Source organism: Daldinia childiae (assembly GCF_008694065.1).
Source record: "Daldinia childiae strain JS-1345 chromosome Unknown Scaffold6, whole genome shotgun sequence".
Taxonomy (NCBI): Eukaryota; Fungi; Ascomycota; class Sordariomycetes; order Xylariales; family Hypoxylaceae; genus Daldinia; species Daldinia childiae.
This window is the reverse complement of record NW_022984647.1, coordinates 793,005-809,576: the sequence shown is the minus strand read 5'-3', so window position 1 is coordinate 809,576 and position 16,572 is coordinate 793,005. Positions and strand designations below refer to the sequence as shown.

Here is a 16,572-nt window from a genome sequence, read left to right as displayed (position 1 = left end):
GGGTATGTTATGGGCTTCGTGTATACATATATGCCCTTCCTAAATTCTATCTTAAGGATGCATGTTGGGTTTTTGTAATGATGGTTTATGAGAGTTGCACCGAAAGTTGCATTCGGCGCAAAGTTGAAAGATAGGAAAATTTTAGTGGGTACGGTGGGCTTAATTGAGTTATCTATATCGCTTAATTGCATTGAACCCAACTGTTATCGCAGTATTGAACATATAATTTTCTTCTTTCTACCAACACAATTTAAATAATTCAAATCGTAAAAATACGATATAACGAGTAAGTTTCCTATAATACTGGAAGTTGGATGTATATCTAAATTTTAAAGCGCAGTCTCCTAGAGTAGATGGCTGAGATTGGTATTGGTCTAGCTTCTAATAGTCTCATACGAAGAGAGTTTAAATACTCATAGTTATTACTAGTTAGTAGTTATTAAAAGAATAATTAAAGTCTGTCCTTATAAATGTTATAAATTTGTGTTTGTATATGATTATATTAACTTAGTTGAATTAGTTCTATATACGTTATCCCGTCTTATAGTTAAGACGGTAGGTTTTGTTTTCGTATGTTGAAGAGGTTGAATATCATGATCCTAAACTTGAGCACTTCATAGGATACTTGGACGTAGCTAAGTCGTAAGCTATAGCCTTTCTACAAGGAGTTATACTATAGTGATAGCAAAAGCTGTAAGCAACGTCGTGGTAGCTAGTAGAATGTTTCGGGATGGACTCTAAATCCCACGACTTTCGTTGTATGCACACATACGGTTCACCGGAAGCGAGTCCTTGACTTCCGGCAATAGCTTTGAAGATGGGTTATGTATCTCAATCTCAACCCATGAGATTTATATTGCCATAATGCGTTAGTCGGCTAACTTATGTGGATGGTATGGTACGATGGCCCCCTATATGATGACGAATTCCGGCAACCATATCCTTGGGTTAGCCATTAATTAGCTATATTTTAGGGGCTTGTACGATTACAATGCGGATTGCCTAGCTTGAGGACAGATCCTTATCCGCCGGGTCCGTGGTGGCAGTATCAGCGTTTAATTTTTTTTTACCTTAGTATTCCCTATGTTTTCAACTATTCCGTCAAATACGACTATCAACGTGATACCGCCACCGGATCCTTCCATGAGCTGTGGCTAGGTATTTCCCTCTTCCCCGGACTCCCTGGACTAGCGAGACGAAGCACCTGACCCGAAGGACTGGGCCAACATCTCCAGAATACGCAATCTGCCTTGTCGTTCTTCAACGACGATCTTGCCGAAAAAGTATATGCAAGCCAGAGATCATGTAATATGTTGGGATTCTTATATTAGACGCACCCTCCCGTATTGTTAGTATTATGCTTTAGGGGGGGATCTTTCAGAATTAGATCTTGAACTTGATCAGATAAACTTTCATAAGATCCAAATATTAGCTACGGGGCTGCCAAGGAATGAATTCCTTAATGCCCTGTTTCTAAACTAGAAAACTTCAGTATTGGACACCAGATTGAATGAATTAATAGAAAATGTAGAGTCGTAAGGTGCTTGTTCGAAATATACCTATGTAGACATTAGCTATTAACTATCATAGAGAAGTAATATAATTTAACAACGATGTAGAAAGATCCGAGCTGAAAGGAGCTGCACAAATGGCTTATACAATGTAGTACCTAATGTATGTACCTTATAAGAATATTTTCTACATAATAATGTATCAGGTACCTAAAGTACATGTACAATGCAAGTTCATGTTGCCCAGCTACATCATACTTCGTTACAAAAGGGACACCAAAACTCGACGCATTTAGTTTCTAGGTACCTGATCCACTAATAGGGCTGAAAGATAAGCGCGTAGGCGCGGGACGTCCCACTAAAAGGTACGTACAACATCATCGCCAAACTTGGACCCCGCAGCTGCCAATAGTGAGCTTCACGGTTGTCATCGTAAAAATTAAATTTATGTTTACTTTTAACCCTTAACAACAACATCAACATACAAACACATTGCAACATTCAGCGCTCGCGGTCTATCCTGCATCTACATTGCTAAGCTATCTTTACTAGCAATTGGATCAATATCTCTAAATTAATTACTTCGTATCACTCATTACAAACATCTAATATCTACCTTCTTTTATTGGTATCGCTATCCTCTCTTTAAGCGATAACCCTCAGATCAGCGCAACACTACATTCAAGACAAGGCCGGCCAAAGCCAATCCTATAGCAGCCGATACTCTCGCTAAAAAGAAAACAAACAAACAAACAAACAACCAAATACAATGCTCCGTCGCCCACCAACAACGCTTACCCTCACCGCCGAAGATGTCGCCGCGCTCGAAGACCGCCGCTTCGAAGCCATGCAAGCCCAATTGCAAAACCAGACAAGCTCGCGTGCTACATCTCACCCATTACAACCACAACCTACCGCTATGGACACCTCTTCCTCATCCGTAACCCCGTCGCCACCGCGGATCGAAGACGACGAAGACATGCAAGACGTGGACGTGGACGTGGACGCGGACGCGGACGCAGACGAAGCCGATACAAGCGACCCCTTCGTAATGGCGCCCCGCCGCGCCGCCCGCGAACAATTCAACAGGCGCGAGCAATCACCCGGCCAGGCACGCGCCGCGTATCTACAGCAAATACGAGCATCACGAAGTCAACACACCACTCCAACCGCACCAGCCCCCTCGACACGAATGCAGCGGATCACAGGCACGAGCGGGAGTACAGGGCAGACAGGAAGGACGGCCGGGCCAGCTCGGTCAGCGACCAGCAGACAGGGAAGCACGGAGCCGACCACCGCGGCCCCATCACAAGCATCGCGTATGATGACGCGGAGTAGAGAAGAGCGGATAGGTATTTCGGGATCGACGGCGGGCACGGGGTCGAGACGGCGTTAGGACCCTGCCATTGCGACCATCCGTTAATTTTTGCGTTGTGGTGTGGGCATGGCGTACCTGGCTGTTGCTTCTTACCTTTAAGGATAAAAGGACCGTGTCGTATGGGAATGGGGGCAATAACTAAGGATACACTTGATTTGATATGCTAGCTATGCTAGAAAGAGCGAAATAGTAAGTCTACCTCCTTATCTCTTGTTTCCTTGTTTCTTCGTGGTTCCCGTTCAGAGGTAAATCCTATACCTGGGGCCATGTCTGCAACAAATGTCTTACTAACATTTATTCCACAGTGAAGACTTTCAATATATATAAGCTACACACAAACACCCTCGCAGCCCCTGTGCAAGTATCGCCAGCCCAGCATTTTCACCATCGCTCAACACCAAATCCAACATACTCAGCCCACTACAACCACAGCAGCGAGCCTATCTATCCACTCGTCTCACCCCCTCTCTTCTCCCCACAGCAAACCAAGCACCACCCATCCCACCCATCTCCCCATCTATCAAAGTACAGCGAAGCCCCTCCCAGAAAAAGTTCCATCTAGTCACAAGCTCGCACGCACAGAACCCCAGCATTTCGCTTTGCGAAATAGCCCATGGCTCTTCTGTGCTCTGAGAGCGACTTCGTCCCTGCTAGTCAGTCAAGCGCTGCCGAATAGGTAGCTGCATATTGCATAGCAGAGGCGATTTAATGTGACAAGGATGGACTTCCTACGGGAGAGGTGGAGACTAGGAAATGATGTTTGGGGCGGTGTGCTTAAGAGATGCTATGTGTTTTGCTTGCTGTGTGTGAGAAGAGGTGGGTGAGAGGGGTAGATAGACAGGTGTCTGTTTGTTTATGTGAGTTTGTGGATGTTGTAATAAGAGCAGAGAAGAGACATCCAGCGAGGATGGCGAAGAAGGGGGCTGCTAAGATCCAGAGCAATTTGGTTCCAATTCGCCCCAAACCTGGAGCTTCTCGGGGGTTGAGGTTAGTTTTCTCCTAAGACTCTCTTTGCTATGTACTTGAGAAATATGCTGACCTCCATGATTGTAGTACCGCAAAGCGGACTCAAAGGAAGGAGAGGAAGGGAAGAGATATATCTCTGAGAACTATGATTGTATTGCATTAGAGACTGGAGAAGATCCTTGGCTACCTTATTAGCGCTCCTCGCATGTAGGATACAAAAGCTATATAGAACAGATGGATGTCTAGAAAAGTACCTAGGTTGGTAATTAATTAGGGCTGGAGCTATATTCACTAATGTCAACACTACAACTGAAAAGATATATCAAAAGTACTGGGGAATACTATTCATTTACGATCCTGGGACTGAGTCTGTAGTATATCACATAGACGAATCACGATTATGTCTTGCTACACCTCTACAGGCAATTGAGCACCGCACTCTGCGTTAAGAAAGACCTCGTAATCAACGCCACCTATTAAATAGGTTTGACTAGTAATATACACACACATAGTCCATTGCTTTCCTTCCTTCCTCCTCTGCTAAGACTCGATGCCAGGACCAGCAGATAGTAACAGTAGCCTACTCATTGCAAGTCTTGAGGTGTTAAATCCATCCGCCTCTCCATCCATTTACTGTCCACTGTCCACCTAATCGTCATTTCCTAGTGGAACCTACACGTACGAGAAAAAAAAAAAGAGAGCAACTGCATTTTGGCCAGAGTCACATCCTCCTATTCCCAACGCCAATGCCATGCCATGCAAAAAAGAAGTGAATATACTTGCGAACAAAAGGGAGCCGGGTAATCCCACCAAGCTTAGCGGGTACCATATAGCTCCGTATACTCAAGCAAAACAAACAACGATACATTCAATACTGTATTAAGTCCCAGGTGACCCCGACGTAGGCGGCTTCAGCTTGATCTTTAGCTTGGTGGGACCCTTTGGTGCCGGAGGGGACGAAGATGGTTGAGATTGCTTCGGCGGTACGGGATTGGCCGGCGCCGCTGATGGGAGCGGCTTGCGCATTTCTGGAAGAGGTTTTCGTGGCTTTCCGTTATTTCCGCTCGACTGAGAGGAATGCGACGGTGCCTTGAAGGAAGAATTGGGTCTAGCAGAGGGGTTCTGAGAGGAGGATTGTGCTGCCGAAGATGATTTCATAGGAGCAAAATCCGAAGCCCTAGCCGCAGGCGAGGCCGGACGAGCGCCTTGGCGTGGGTTGAAGCCGCTTAGTTTATCCTCAGGTCTACGATGTTTAAGCGTAGCTCGGATTGAACCGGCTTGAGGTACGTTGTCTTTGCGTTTACGTAATTTTTCCCAGGCCTTGAACTTCACCGTGACCAGCATCTTAGGCTTCGGTCGTTTTCCAAGTTTCTCCAATTCCCTCCGAGGGATCCTAGAGGTATTAAGTTTGACCATTTTAGTCGGCCGAGGACCATCGCCTTCTGTGCTCGCCCGTTTAAGTGGCTTCGAATGTTTCGGGGGGGCTAAATGGCTGCTTACGCCAACCTTTGAAGGCGCTGGTTTTGGCTCGGGGTGCGGAAGTTCGACCGTAGGTCGTACAGGAGCCTGGACGGAAATACTATCTTTGTGAGAATCGCCTACTTTAGGCCTATCCTGAGAAGAACTCGATGAAGAAGCTTTTTGGGATGTGGCTATGGCAGTGGACTGCTTTGCCTGTTTTTGGATAGGTTTTTCTTTCGATTCCTGGGTAGCGGGCGGTTTCACAGGAGCAACAGGCTCTTTTTCCTTCGACGTAAGCGAGGGCTTCAAAGAAGGAAGTGCAGTAGGCTTGGGTGCCGGAACAGTTTGTAAAGGTTTTGGAGTGGGAGCACTTGGCGCAGGTAGCGGAGGAGCTTGGGCGGTCAAAGGTGTCGCAGCTTTCGAGCCTGTGCTGATGTTTCGGTTGAGGTTTAGAGTGATGGTTCGCTTGGGTTCTGGTTTGGGTGGCAACGGTTGTGTAGCGTATACCTTGCGTGGTTTCCTCCTAAAATGCCGCTTGAATGTCACTAGACATCTAGATCTGCTCTTCTCGCCACGCTCGACGGTCCAATAGGTAGGATAATCGAAACACAAAGTTAGTGATGGGTCATCTTCGACTAGTATCGAGCATAGCTCGATGAGATTAATTCGCTCTGTTACAGTCAAGATAGGCGAGTCCATCGCATTCCAAATGGCCTTCTGTAAGTTCTCGTCGTCCGTAGTCTCCTTCTTCAGGGCTGCAAGCGCTACTGAGAGATCTTCCTTGCGGGCCTTCGCCTTTTTTCTGGCCTCCATTGTTTCATCGTCACGCTCAACAATAAGGTCATCTTCCGCTGGTTGATTTGTTGCTCGCTCCTCTGGCCGTTCGTTTTCTCCAATAGCGATACTGGCAAAGCCACGACAGAGGGCTTTAAATAGTCGGTCCCGGACGAATGGTGAAGGATCAGTACTGGTTAAATTCAGGTAAAATTGTAGGAATTTAGGGCTTTCTAGCATTCCCAGTTCGACAAGTGATTCGCAGGCCTTGACACGTACAAGATCATAAGTCTGGTCCTGTAGGTATTGAACAAACACGACCGGGTCCTTTTTAATAACCTCTGCTTTCATTAAATGGCAGAGAGCATCGAGTGCGGCCGTGGTGAAACAGTTCTGGTACGAAGGAGAATACTCATCCATCCTACGATATCGCTCGATCTCCTCCATTGCCAACCTACGGAATTCCTCTGGCTCCGAATCGATAGGATCGGCCATTACCTCGTCACCATCGGCATCCTCAAAAGCGAAGGACATCGACTTTTGTTGTTTGGTTTTCTTCTCGTCTGGAATTTGACACACAGCTAGGGCTTTGATTAACCTGCAGACATATGGCTGATCGGAATAGATATTGGTCGAATTGTCATTGGCTTGGAGTTGCTCGAGGATGAACATGCGCGCATCTTTAGGACACCTGCCATCTTCGCCACGGATACGGGCTATAGCCTCGGGGATAGTACGTTGAATTAGGTATTGGCGCTTATTTGAGAAGTCATTCGGCAAGGGGGTATATGTTCCCGGCTGACAAAAGAAATGCTGGAAGATTTTCATCAAATGCCGAAGCCCTATCCAATTCACATGCTCGTTCACCGCATGGCGAGGAAGCTCATCAGCCGCCATGACGCGTATCCCGTAGTAATATCGAGGGTCCAATACGGTACGAGCTAGTATGGTTGAGACGAGAGGGTGCGGTCCCGTCTTAGAGAAGCTCCTGTGAAGGAATAGCATGGAGTCTTGCTGTGCAACAACATCTCTATCTTGTTGTAATTGCGATGCGTACATGTAAGCAGGGAGATTGGTTTGCATCTCGCAGATCCACTCAAAGTCAGCATCCATTCGTATCCATTCGTAAGATTCTTGGTCCATTTTTGCTTCAGTTTCTTCGTCCCAGTCACGGAAATCCCATTCTTCCATCTCATCCTGGTGCTGCATGACATCTCCCAGATAATAGAGATCCCTATGCCCATCCTCGTTCCCTTTAGTACTACTGGCCAATGCCCTTTCACGCTGCCGACGGTTCCTCTTAAGTCTCTTATATTTCGTGTTATAGGGTATCTCGAACTTTACAGATTTGGCAGCATCTTCTCGAATTTCAACTATATGTTCGTATGGTGTGCCATCTGCTTCGTGGATTCGGATGGTCATGGGTCCGGTAAAAGCCTGTTGCAACTCGGCTGCGTAAACGGCATGGTTCTCCTCCATGACATCCCTCCAGAAATCATTCTTGTCAAGCGGTCTGGCCTTGAGAAAAGCTATATCCTGAGTTTGTCGAATTGTCATCTCAACGCACAATCGCTTCTTATTAAAACGTTGAAATACTTCGAACCTCGGACATCCAGACATGAGCACCCATTGATTCCAGAAGCTCTCTAGCCTCGTGTTGCCGGCCTTCTCGCAAGCTCTGCGGAATGCACTAGACTCCAAAATTTCGTCAACGGCCTGGCCGGACGTGTTTGCTTTGCTGACCATTCGAGATATGATCTTGGAGATTCCTGTAGAGCTAGACGATTTGGAAAGACGGCGATCTAAGATGAATAGTACTAGGGGTGCTTTAAGATTCATGAAATCCACCTCGAAACTGCCCAAGTACAGGTGTTCGCCGATGTCTTGTAGCGACGGACGTTTTATGTCAACCTCGACAAGCCGATCCGACATGGACTTCATCCGAAACCTGTATTCATTGTTACCGCACAACGTCTTCATAAAATGGTCAGTTAAGAACCATGCTATCCCAACGACGAGCCAGATGTCTCCTTTTGTGTTAGGAACAATGTTGACGCCAAACCATTGGCTTGCTAGCGAGTATACCAGTGTCCTTGTAGTTTCCACTTCAGTATCAATAATATCTGCAGGGTAGAGTAGTCTGGTGCTGCATAGCGAAAAGGCGCATAGAGGTACAGTGTCCTCAACCATGTCATCAACGAAGCAGACCTTGTAACTCTCAAACGGATACCGACCGAATGTAAGTACGAAGTAATCCACCGCTGTGACGAGAGTAGAACACGTGTTTCTAACCTCTTCCGCACGACCTGGAAGGCAATACCCGTGGACCTTGACAGCATTGGCACCAAGCTTGGTGTCGTCCTCTTCGCTGCGGAATTCCGACCATAGGTCTACGTGCTCAAAAGGCCCAACGGCAAAGCCGATATGCTTTGCTGCCTTGTTACGATCAATCTCAAAAGTCATAGTCTTCTTGGTTTCATCATCTTTGTGAACCACCTCGCCAGTCAAATACCCTGAGCAAACGACGGTCATATCTAGCATTTTGTCTTCCTCCGTAAGGGCGATATCCACCGTTCTATGTCCATCCTCGCCGTGTTTCCTTTTGTGGCTTTTACTAGTAGGACCAACTCCCCTAGGTTGTTGCGTCGTAAGCGGCTTGCGGAACGCATCGCCGAGTGTCCGAGGACAAGTGATGGAAATCTTCCAAGAATTTCGCGAGCCCGGGTCATCGACACACGGAAAGATAGAAGATGACGTACCAGGCTCGATAGAGTGACGGGTATAGACGTGAGGGTATCGGATATCCGCCTCATCAACACCAACGAATTGGAGACCATCGCAGACATTTTTCAGCTTGAAGGGAATGCGAATCCTGTAGCCGCCTATCGTACCGTCGGGGTGTAGGAGTATATCTTGCTGGTCGGATTTCTGGGAGTCTTTATTCCTCCGCAGTACTTCATCTACACTCGGAAGTTTGACTCTAATGGAACCATCAAGAGGAGTACACAACTTTAGGTCATGGTCCAGCGCTGACACTTCCTTACGTTTGTGGTGTAGTAACGGTTGCATGCGGCGCTTCTTAATCGGCCACTGAGGTGCTGACCATCGGTAGTGTTCAGGTGTTCGTATTGATTCGCAAGGATCGGTGTAGGAGGCCTCCACCTCACAGTTGCTAACAGTGATCTGAGTCACATCAATATCACACTGACGGGCGTCGATAAAGACTTCGGAAACATCGAGGAAAGGAACGATTAAAATATCGGATCGCCCGTGGACGCGCTTTTGGGCAAAATCGATTTCGAGATCGACATTCTGAGTGAAAACGACGTAAGGACGAGGAGGCGTGTCATCGACAGGAAGCTCGACGGGAGGAGTATCGCCGGCCTCGAGAGATTCTGGCTCTACTACGCCAGGCATGTTGAGCGTCCGCGAAGCCGCTATGCTACGCAATGATCGTACTCATTGGTAACATTCGTCTTTCAAGGAGCTATTGTAAATGTATAACACTAGAAAGAGGTAAACATGCGGGGGTAGTTTCCAGATACACCCAGGTATATTGAAGATAGTAAAAATAAATGCCGGTATTTTAGGATAGCCTCACACGCGATGTTAGAGCGCGCTGAAGGATCGCGGCTATGATACGCGCAGAGTAAGAGTGAATACTATTAGCTATTGTGCTGAACAATGGGTCCCTGATAATCAGTCTTGATGCGCTGGCATAGAGGCGAAGAAAAATGCGGTTTATTTGAATAAAGGTCGGTTAATCAACAAGAGCTTCGCGCAGTTTCAAAAAGCTCCCGCCTCGAACCTAACCTACAACCTGGCCTACGTAGCTGCCCATGCATGTTACAAAGCTTCAAAGGTAAGAACGGGCCTACACTAAGGAATCGATAGGTACATGTAGTGCATTTAAGGTCCGTGCACCACCAGATGTACCTAGGTACCGCATACCTACCGTACTGTACCTAATAAGGTATTTAACTAAAAATGCTGCCCCTCTTGATATCAAATACATACCATATAGACTTTAGGTGCATTGGATTTTACATTAGGTAGTTAGGTACATATCACACCCCGGACAATTAAGACGCTCGAGTTGCTGCATGTCTCATATTGCTCTCGATGCTACTAATCTACCTAACCTTGTGTTTTACCTAGCAGATAAGTACCTCACTCTCATCAGCACCAGACTATGTACCACTATGAACTTTACCAGGAGTCGTATTATTAGGGTATCACATTAAATGCCCAAATGCATTATTGTATAGTACCAACAAAAGTACCTAACTCATGGGGAACAGCATGTAAATCTAAAGCCTCATTCAGTTGCATTTGAGTGAATAGGAACTTTTATGTCCTGATAGTCCAGCAATAAACATTTATGCTATATGTTGCCTCATACCGGAAAGGCAAACATGATAGCCCTAACATCGATTCAATAAATTAATGCTGACGCTGACGCCTTTCTCGCCTTTTTTGCCTCTCGTGGGCTTTCAAAGTCTCAATATCACGGTATTCTTCGGGTAATTCAAAGTCGCCTTCAACCATATCTGGGATAGGATGGCCCCAAGCTACAATAGTCCTTCCTCTTCGCCGGCTCTTATTGAGAGCTGCTTCACGCTGATGTTTCTTGACAAAGAACGATGTAAACTCCTTTGCCACATACGGTTCTGGTGACTTTGGTGGTGGTTCACCCCGAGATCTCTTAGAACTCGATGCAGTATACTTGGCCCGTGCTAATGCCTCGTCAAGAAGTTGCCTTGCAGATGCGTCAGCATCGCTGTAGTCCGGGGGATCACCGTCGCTAACATCTTCCCGGATATCGTCGTCTGTTTCAACGTCGCCCATTTCTTCATCCTCACCTGAAGCACCCTCCTGACTTGGTCGCTCGTCATCGTTATCCCCTACCTCGGTTTCTTTTTCTTCGTTTTCTTCTGCCTCTTCCGCTAACGCGCGTTCCTTCATAAGCTTTCTCTTTTTCTCTTCTTGACTCCACACACGGAACTTCTCCAAGATCGCTTGACAACCCTTAATAAAGTGATCTCGGGCAGGCTCGAATGTCTTCTTACGGCTTTCAGTGACACCACTGACACCCATTGTTCTTAGCCAGTCATGGCCTTGGAGCTCATTGAGCAGTCGAATGATCTGGTCCTTCTCATGTTGTGCGCGACCTTTTTCTGTATTTCGGATTGACTTTTCTAACCTCTCGGCTTTTTTATGCGCCGGTCCAAAATAAGCATCTGGTAGGGGATCTTCAACATCTTTGCCATTATATCGTGCTTCAAGAAAGGCGAAGTCAATGCGTTGAGAGTCGTACAGATTAGCGAACAGATTGTCACCGTAAGTTCGCACTGTATTATATATAGTGTGGGGTCGTTCGCTGGCGTCTGTCGCTACCTGATCTGGAGGGGGTACAGGGGGTTGTGATTGATGAATACTGGAGAGGGGATTGGTATCGACGAGGACAATTGGAGTATCGAGGTTAAGAACGTCTAATTTCTGGTATCAGCAATTGAAAGAATGCATCTTGAGAAAAGTATAATAATATATAATTGGAAATTGGAAATTAAAAATTAAAAATTAGAAATTTGGGAATTATAAATAACAGTTGCACTTACGTTGTTCTTTAGGATCATTGCCGATTACTTCATCATAATCGGGGAAATATGCTGACAACTCGCTCTTGAAGCGAGTCGCCTCCTGTGACCGCAACTTGCGACCGGGCCGTTCTGTTGCCGAATTGGTATCGGTTGCACTTGGTTGTAATCTATCGAGTTCATGTTTAATTCCATTGATAGCTTTTTCCTTATGCCTTTTTAAACCAGATTCTATTGCTGTCGCCGTCTTGGTAGTTTCCTGTTGAGCAGGGAGAATTTGCGTTGATGCGACCGGAGGCTCGTTCGTATGAATTTCGGTATGAGTTTCGGTTTGAAGTTGGGGTTGTGGCTTCACCGTATTTACTGTATTCACTGTGATGGATCTAGGAGGATTCGTAGAAGGAATGGGTCTGGCTAGAATCTCGACAGTAATTCGGGCTCTTTTGGTCTTGGAAGGGTCGTAGTTATTGGCGATAGGATCTAAAGGACGCTTCATTCGTGAAGGACTAGTCTGTTGAAGGATATTTTGCGAGTTTCGCGTTTTGATATGTGTCGCGATGACATGAGCATGTTTAGCAGCCACGCTATTAGCGTCAATACTTGCAGTAGCTTGATTGATGTTCTTAATATTAGGATTAATTGTGTGATTAGTTGTGTGCTGTTGATGTGGATGGGGATGGGGATGAGAATGGGGATGGGCGCGTCGCTGGTAGTGCTGGGGGCGCTGAAGCGCATCAGGTCGTCGCGAAGAGGTAGCCATCAATTCGAGTTGTATGAATTGACATAATGATCGCTGGTGGCACAGAACAATATTAATATGGTATTTACCAAATGCGCATTGACGTACCAAAACAATTAGATAAATTTCTTGGGGCCAAAATCAAACTTCTAGGCTTCTGTTGTCATCAATTGATCACTCTTTTTAGTTATTACAGATGCACGCGCGCAACACTGCTGAACACTGCTGAACACTGCTATTGTACCCAACTATAATATGTACAGTGCGTATCTAGGCAGCTCCTTTATGGTTTGGGCGTTCGTTATGGCACTCTCCCCCAGATTTGGAGGCCGCCTCCTTGTCCGTATAGGTAGGTACAGGTAGGTACAGGTAACTTAAACCTTACTATTGAACGTTAGATGAGTCATCTTAGCACTGTTCTGTTAAACTGTACCTACCTAATGCAAGCCCCCCATGTACGTACCTCCTTAGAATTAGGTACTTGATTACCTCCTTTCTATGTTCTAATTTAAAACATTGGACATAGGAAGTAACTGTATGAAATGTACTTTTTAGCTATGTGTTCATCGTAACTTCAGTAACTTATATCTTAAATGTACCTGTATTGTTTGATTTTTAAATCCCCAATAACTTAATCTTTATTTATAACAATTGCTTTAAACCCTCAACCTCTAAATATCAAACCAGCAACAACTATTCCCAATTCCTAAATAATATACAAAGCAGATCGTTCCTAATCAGATAATGAATCTTGCCACACATAATACCGTCACAACGGATTTAGGCGTACTGATGTCACACCATAGGGCTATCGAAGCGAGATATGTCGGGAAACGTACCCACCCATGGTAGTTCACCTGCAGGTTTTATCTTTCCGAAGCCCGTCTGATCTTGGTAACATGTCTGCTATTTGTAGACGGTCTATTACATGAAGCCATGATCTAAACCAATGGAGACCATCTAAGCCATCTTCTAAATTCCGAAGGGAGTAACGAAGGGAAGATGTCTAAGTTACAAGCTTTTTACTCCTAATTACCTATCCTCGGATTTTCTACAATGTATAGCCCAACCCTTGCCGTAGTAATGGTATATGTTATAGGTACGCTATAATTATAGCAAACTATTACGGAAACCTCAATTGCTTATGATTAGATTGGTGGCGTTTTACGCTCCTATCATGCGATGTGAGGAAACTCATCATTACGAACTTGTACTTGGGACTTACATATAGGTAACTACCTATGTATAACTCCCAGGGAGTTAAGAACATCAATTATAAGTCGAAGATGCAAACTATACAAATGATATGGTTTAGATATATTTTACATCTGATTAAGTATACTCCTAGGTACCTACCTATTCATGAACACGTAGTACACTTCCCCTAATTCATAATTTCCGTTTTACTTACAGTTAACTACCTATTACAAACATTGCATTAGGTAACTTCATCCCTCTCTCTTGTTGGCATGTTACACAAATGCACGAAACGGATGTTAAATCTGGCACGCGCATATCGCACCTCTGTATGCCGTTTAACCGACTGACATATAGGTAGGTAATTACGTCATTCTGAACAAAGCCACTGACGATATCAGGCATTTGTACATATCAAAATTCTCTATACATACACCTACAATTACATGAATTACCTAGAGGTTTTTCCGAATATCGTCAGTTTAACTTATATACTGTCTAACCTATCAAACCTATGAGTAGCCACACATGGCATTACGGCGATACATTAAGCCTTAAGCCTTATTGTCTTTATTTTTAATGGTGACCTTTCTATTGTGACGATCTAGTGTAAGTGGCAAGATGACCAGGATGGCCCATAGTGTTACGCCAATACTGTCACCCGCAAGTGAACGATCTCCATCCTTATCCTCATCTCTATCTTCATCTCACTCGTTAGCCCCGCAGCTCGCCGCCGCTACGCCGGGGTCTCTCCCGCTAACCCCACCGTCATCGCCCGGTCCTTACAGGGAATCCAAAAGTTCCCCGGATACTACATCACACCAGAGTCACCAGAGTCACCAGAGTCGACAGGAATACTTGGACTCTCTGCAACCGCCATCCAAGGAGGAGTTTCAGCGTCTGACATTACTACAAGAGCAGCGCGAAAAAGAGCACAAGCGCCGCGATCAAGAGCTACGCCGCCAAAGCATAGTAATCGCCCACACGAGCATGCAGGCAAGGCGAGACTTCATGCAATCAAAGGTAGCTGAGGAAGAAGAACGCTTAGGACATCATCACTCTATATTCGGGCATAGACATTCAAACTCTAAATCGCGCTCCAGGCCGAGTAGCAAGAATGCAATGTCTGATGAAAAAGGCGAAGCCGCAGATGGCTGTATCAGGTCGAAGGCGGCAACCGTAATTCAGCGAACTTATCGTGGATATCGTGTGCGCAGAGAGATGCAAGGGCTAGGCTTAGATGCAGGTACCAGGTGGACACATGCAATCAGAGATGCACAATGGAAGGACCTAAACACGCCTCGAGCTAGACAGAATAGCTCACAGAGTATCGGGAACGGTGACACAGGTGACCAAAGGAGGCCTAGCAGTAGCCGATCCACAGCACGGAAGAATTGGATGAAGGTGGCCAAGATAGCCCGCCGCGCTGGGGCTGATGAGGATTCCGATCATGCAGAAGACAGTTCATCCTCATCACTCAACGAAGAAGACTTCCAAGGTATGAGTGCCGAAAAAAAGGCAGAAGTAAGAAAGAAGCAGATGAAGGCTCGAGCAAAAAGACGAGAACGCGCCCGAATGATGGGACTACAATACTTCTTAGAAATGGTCGACCTAAAGCACCGGTACGGGTCTAACTTGAGAGCATATCACGAAGAATGGAAGAAGTCTGATACTAACGAGAACTTCTTTTACTGGCTGGACTATGGTGAAGGTAGGAAAATCGCCTTGGCAGCTTGTCCTAGGGAAAGGTTGGATCGCGAGCAAGTGCGATATCTGAGCCGAGAGGAGAGGCAGTATTATTTAGTGAAAGTTGATGTGGAAGGCCGTCTAGTTTGGGCCAAGAATGGCATGCGTGTTGACACCACAGAAAGGTGGAAGGACAGCATTCATGGTATTGTTCCGATCGACGACCCTACGCCTTCATTCACGGCAAACGGCGAATCGCACGTACAAGCCAAATCTAACGTAGAATCGCCTACACAGCAGCACATCCATTCAGGTTCGTCGTCTCCAAGATTTTCACGAGATTCGGAGCTAGAAGCTGCAATGGCAGCAAAGTATGCGGACCCTGACTTTGACGACCGAAAGGGTGTTAGAAAAATCCGACACGTATCAGCCGCAACAATATTCAACAAGCTCCTCCGCAAAACAGTCCGCAAAAATACGTGGATATTTGTTGCCGACACATCGTTCCGCTTGTATGTCGGCGTCAAAAACAGCGGTGCTTTCCAGCACAGTTCGTTCTTACAAGGATCGCGGATATCCGCAGCCGGGTTGATTAAGATAAAAAACGGGCGGTTATCAAGCCTTTCGCCACTCTCGTATGTAACATTGAGAGTTCTTTTTCCCCTTTCGACCTGTCTCGGGAGTTAGTATTGCTCCCGAGGCTTGCTAGACTCACTAAGCCCCCTTGCTAAAGGAGCAATCATTAACTTTTTGAACAGAGGCCACTACCGCCCTCCGGCTTCAAATTTCCGCGCCTTTGTGCACAGTCTAGAGGAAGAAGGCGTTGACATGTCGCACGTGAGTATCAGCAAGAGCTATGCCGTCCTAGTCGGACTGGAGGCATACATCAAGACGAAGAAAAAGGGCAAGGAAGCGATGCAGACGCTCACGCACCAGAAGCAGAAGCTGTTAGACCCCGAAGAGGCCCGTAAGAAGGAGGAGGCGGAGCTCGATACAAGCCAAAGCGCAGCAAAGGAACGGAAATTCCTCGAGAAGGAGAGGGAAAAGGAAGAGGTCCACCGCGTCGAGAATAAGGCGACTTTCAAGTTTATGCAGAAATTACAGAGGTTTGGATTTCAACCGAGGACCCCATCCGGTCAAAAGAATAGCGACGCGATACATGATTCAAAGAAGCATTGATGACGGTATGAATAAGCATTGGGTTGGGTAACACCCTACGGGTCTTGGTTATGGTCTTTGATTATCGGCGTTCCATCGTGATAT

At 46.1% G+C, this 16,572-nt stretch overlaps 4 protein-coding genes across 4 annotated transcripts; 2 read left to right on the top strand and 2 right to left on the bottom strand.

Moving 5' to 3' along the window:
* Positions 1-2,280: 2,280 nt before the first annotated feature.
* GL218_06131 (uncharacterized protein) lies at positions 2,281-2,849 on the top strand (the record flags this gene model as incomplete). Its single annotated transcript, XM_033582829.1, has 2 exons — positions 2,281-2,633; positions 2,690-2,849. 2 exons carry the CDS (start codon positions 2,281-2,283, stop codon positions 2,847-2,849), a joined length of 513 nt encoding a protein of 170 aa, XP_033434030.1.
* A 1,885-nt stretch (positions 2,850-4,734) lies between these two features.
* GL218_06130 (Transcription initiation factor TFIID subunit 2) lies at positions 4,735-9,507 on the bottom strand (the record flags this gene model as incomplete). The annotated part of the gene is made up of 1 exon (XM_033582828.1): positions 4,735-9,507. One exon carries the CDS (start codon positions 9,505-9,507, stop codon positions 4,735-4,737), a length of 4,773 nt encoding a protein of 1,590 aa, XP_033434193.1.
* A 1,026-nt stretch (positions 9,508-10,533) lies between these two features.
* GL218_06129 (uncharacterized protein) lies at positions 10,534-12,183 on the bottom strand (the record flags this gene model as incomplete). The annotated part of the gene is made up of 2 exons (XM_033582827.1): positions 10,534-11,582; positions 11,709-12,183. 2 exons carry the CDS (start codon positions 12,181-12,183, stop codon positions 10,534-10,536), a joined length of 1,524 nt encoding a protein of 507 aa, XP_033433972.1.
* Positions 12,184-13,906: 1,723 nt separating this feature from the next.
* On the top strand, positions 13,907-16,488 carry GL218_06128 (uncharacterized protein; the record flags this gene model as incomplete). Its single annotated transcript, XM_033582826.1, has 3 exons — positions 13,907-13,952; positions 14,342-15,944; positions 16,068-16,488. 3 exons carry the CDS (start codon positions 13,907-13,909, stop codon positions 16,486-16,488), a joined length of 2,070 nt encoding a protein of 689 aa, XP_033433984.1.
* Positions 16,489-16,572: the final 84 nt, after the last annotated feature.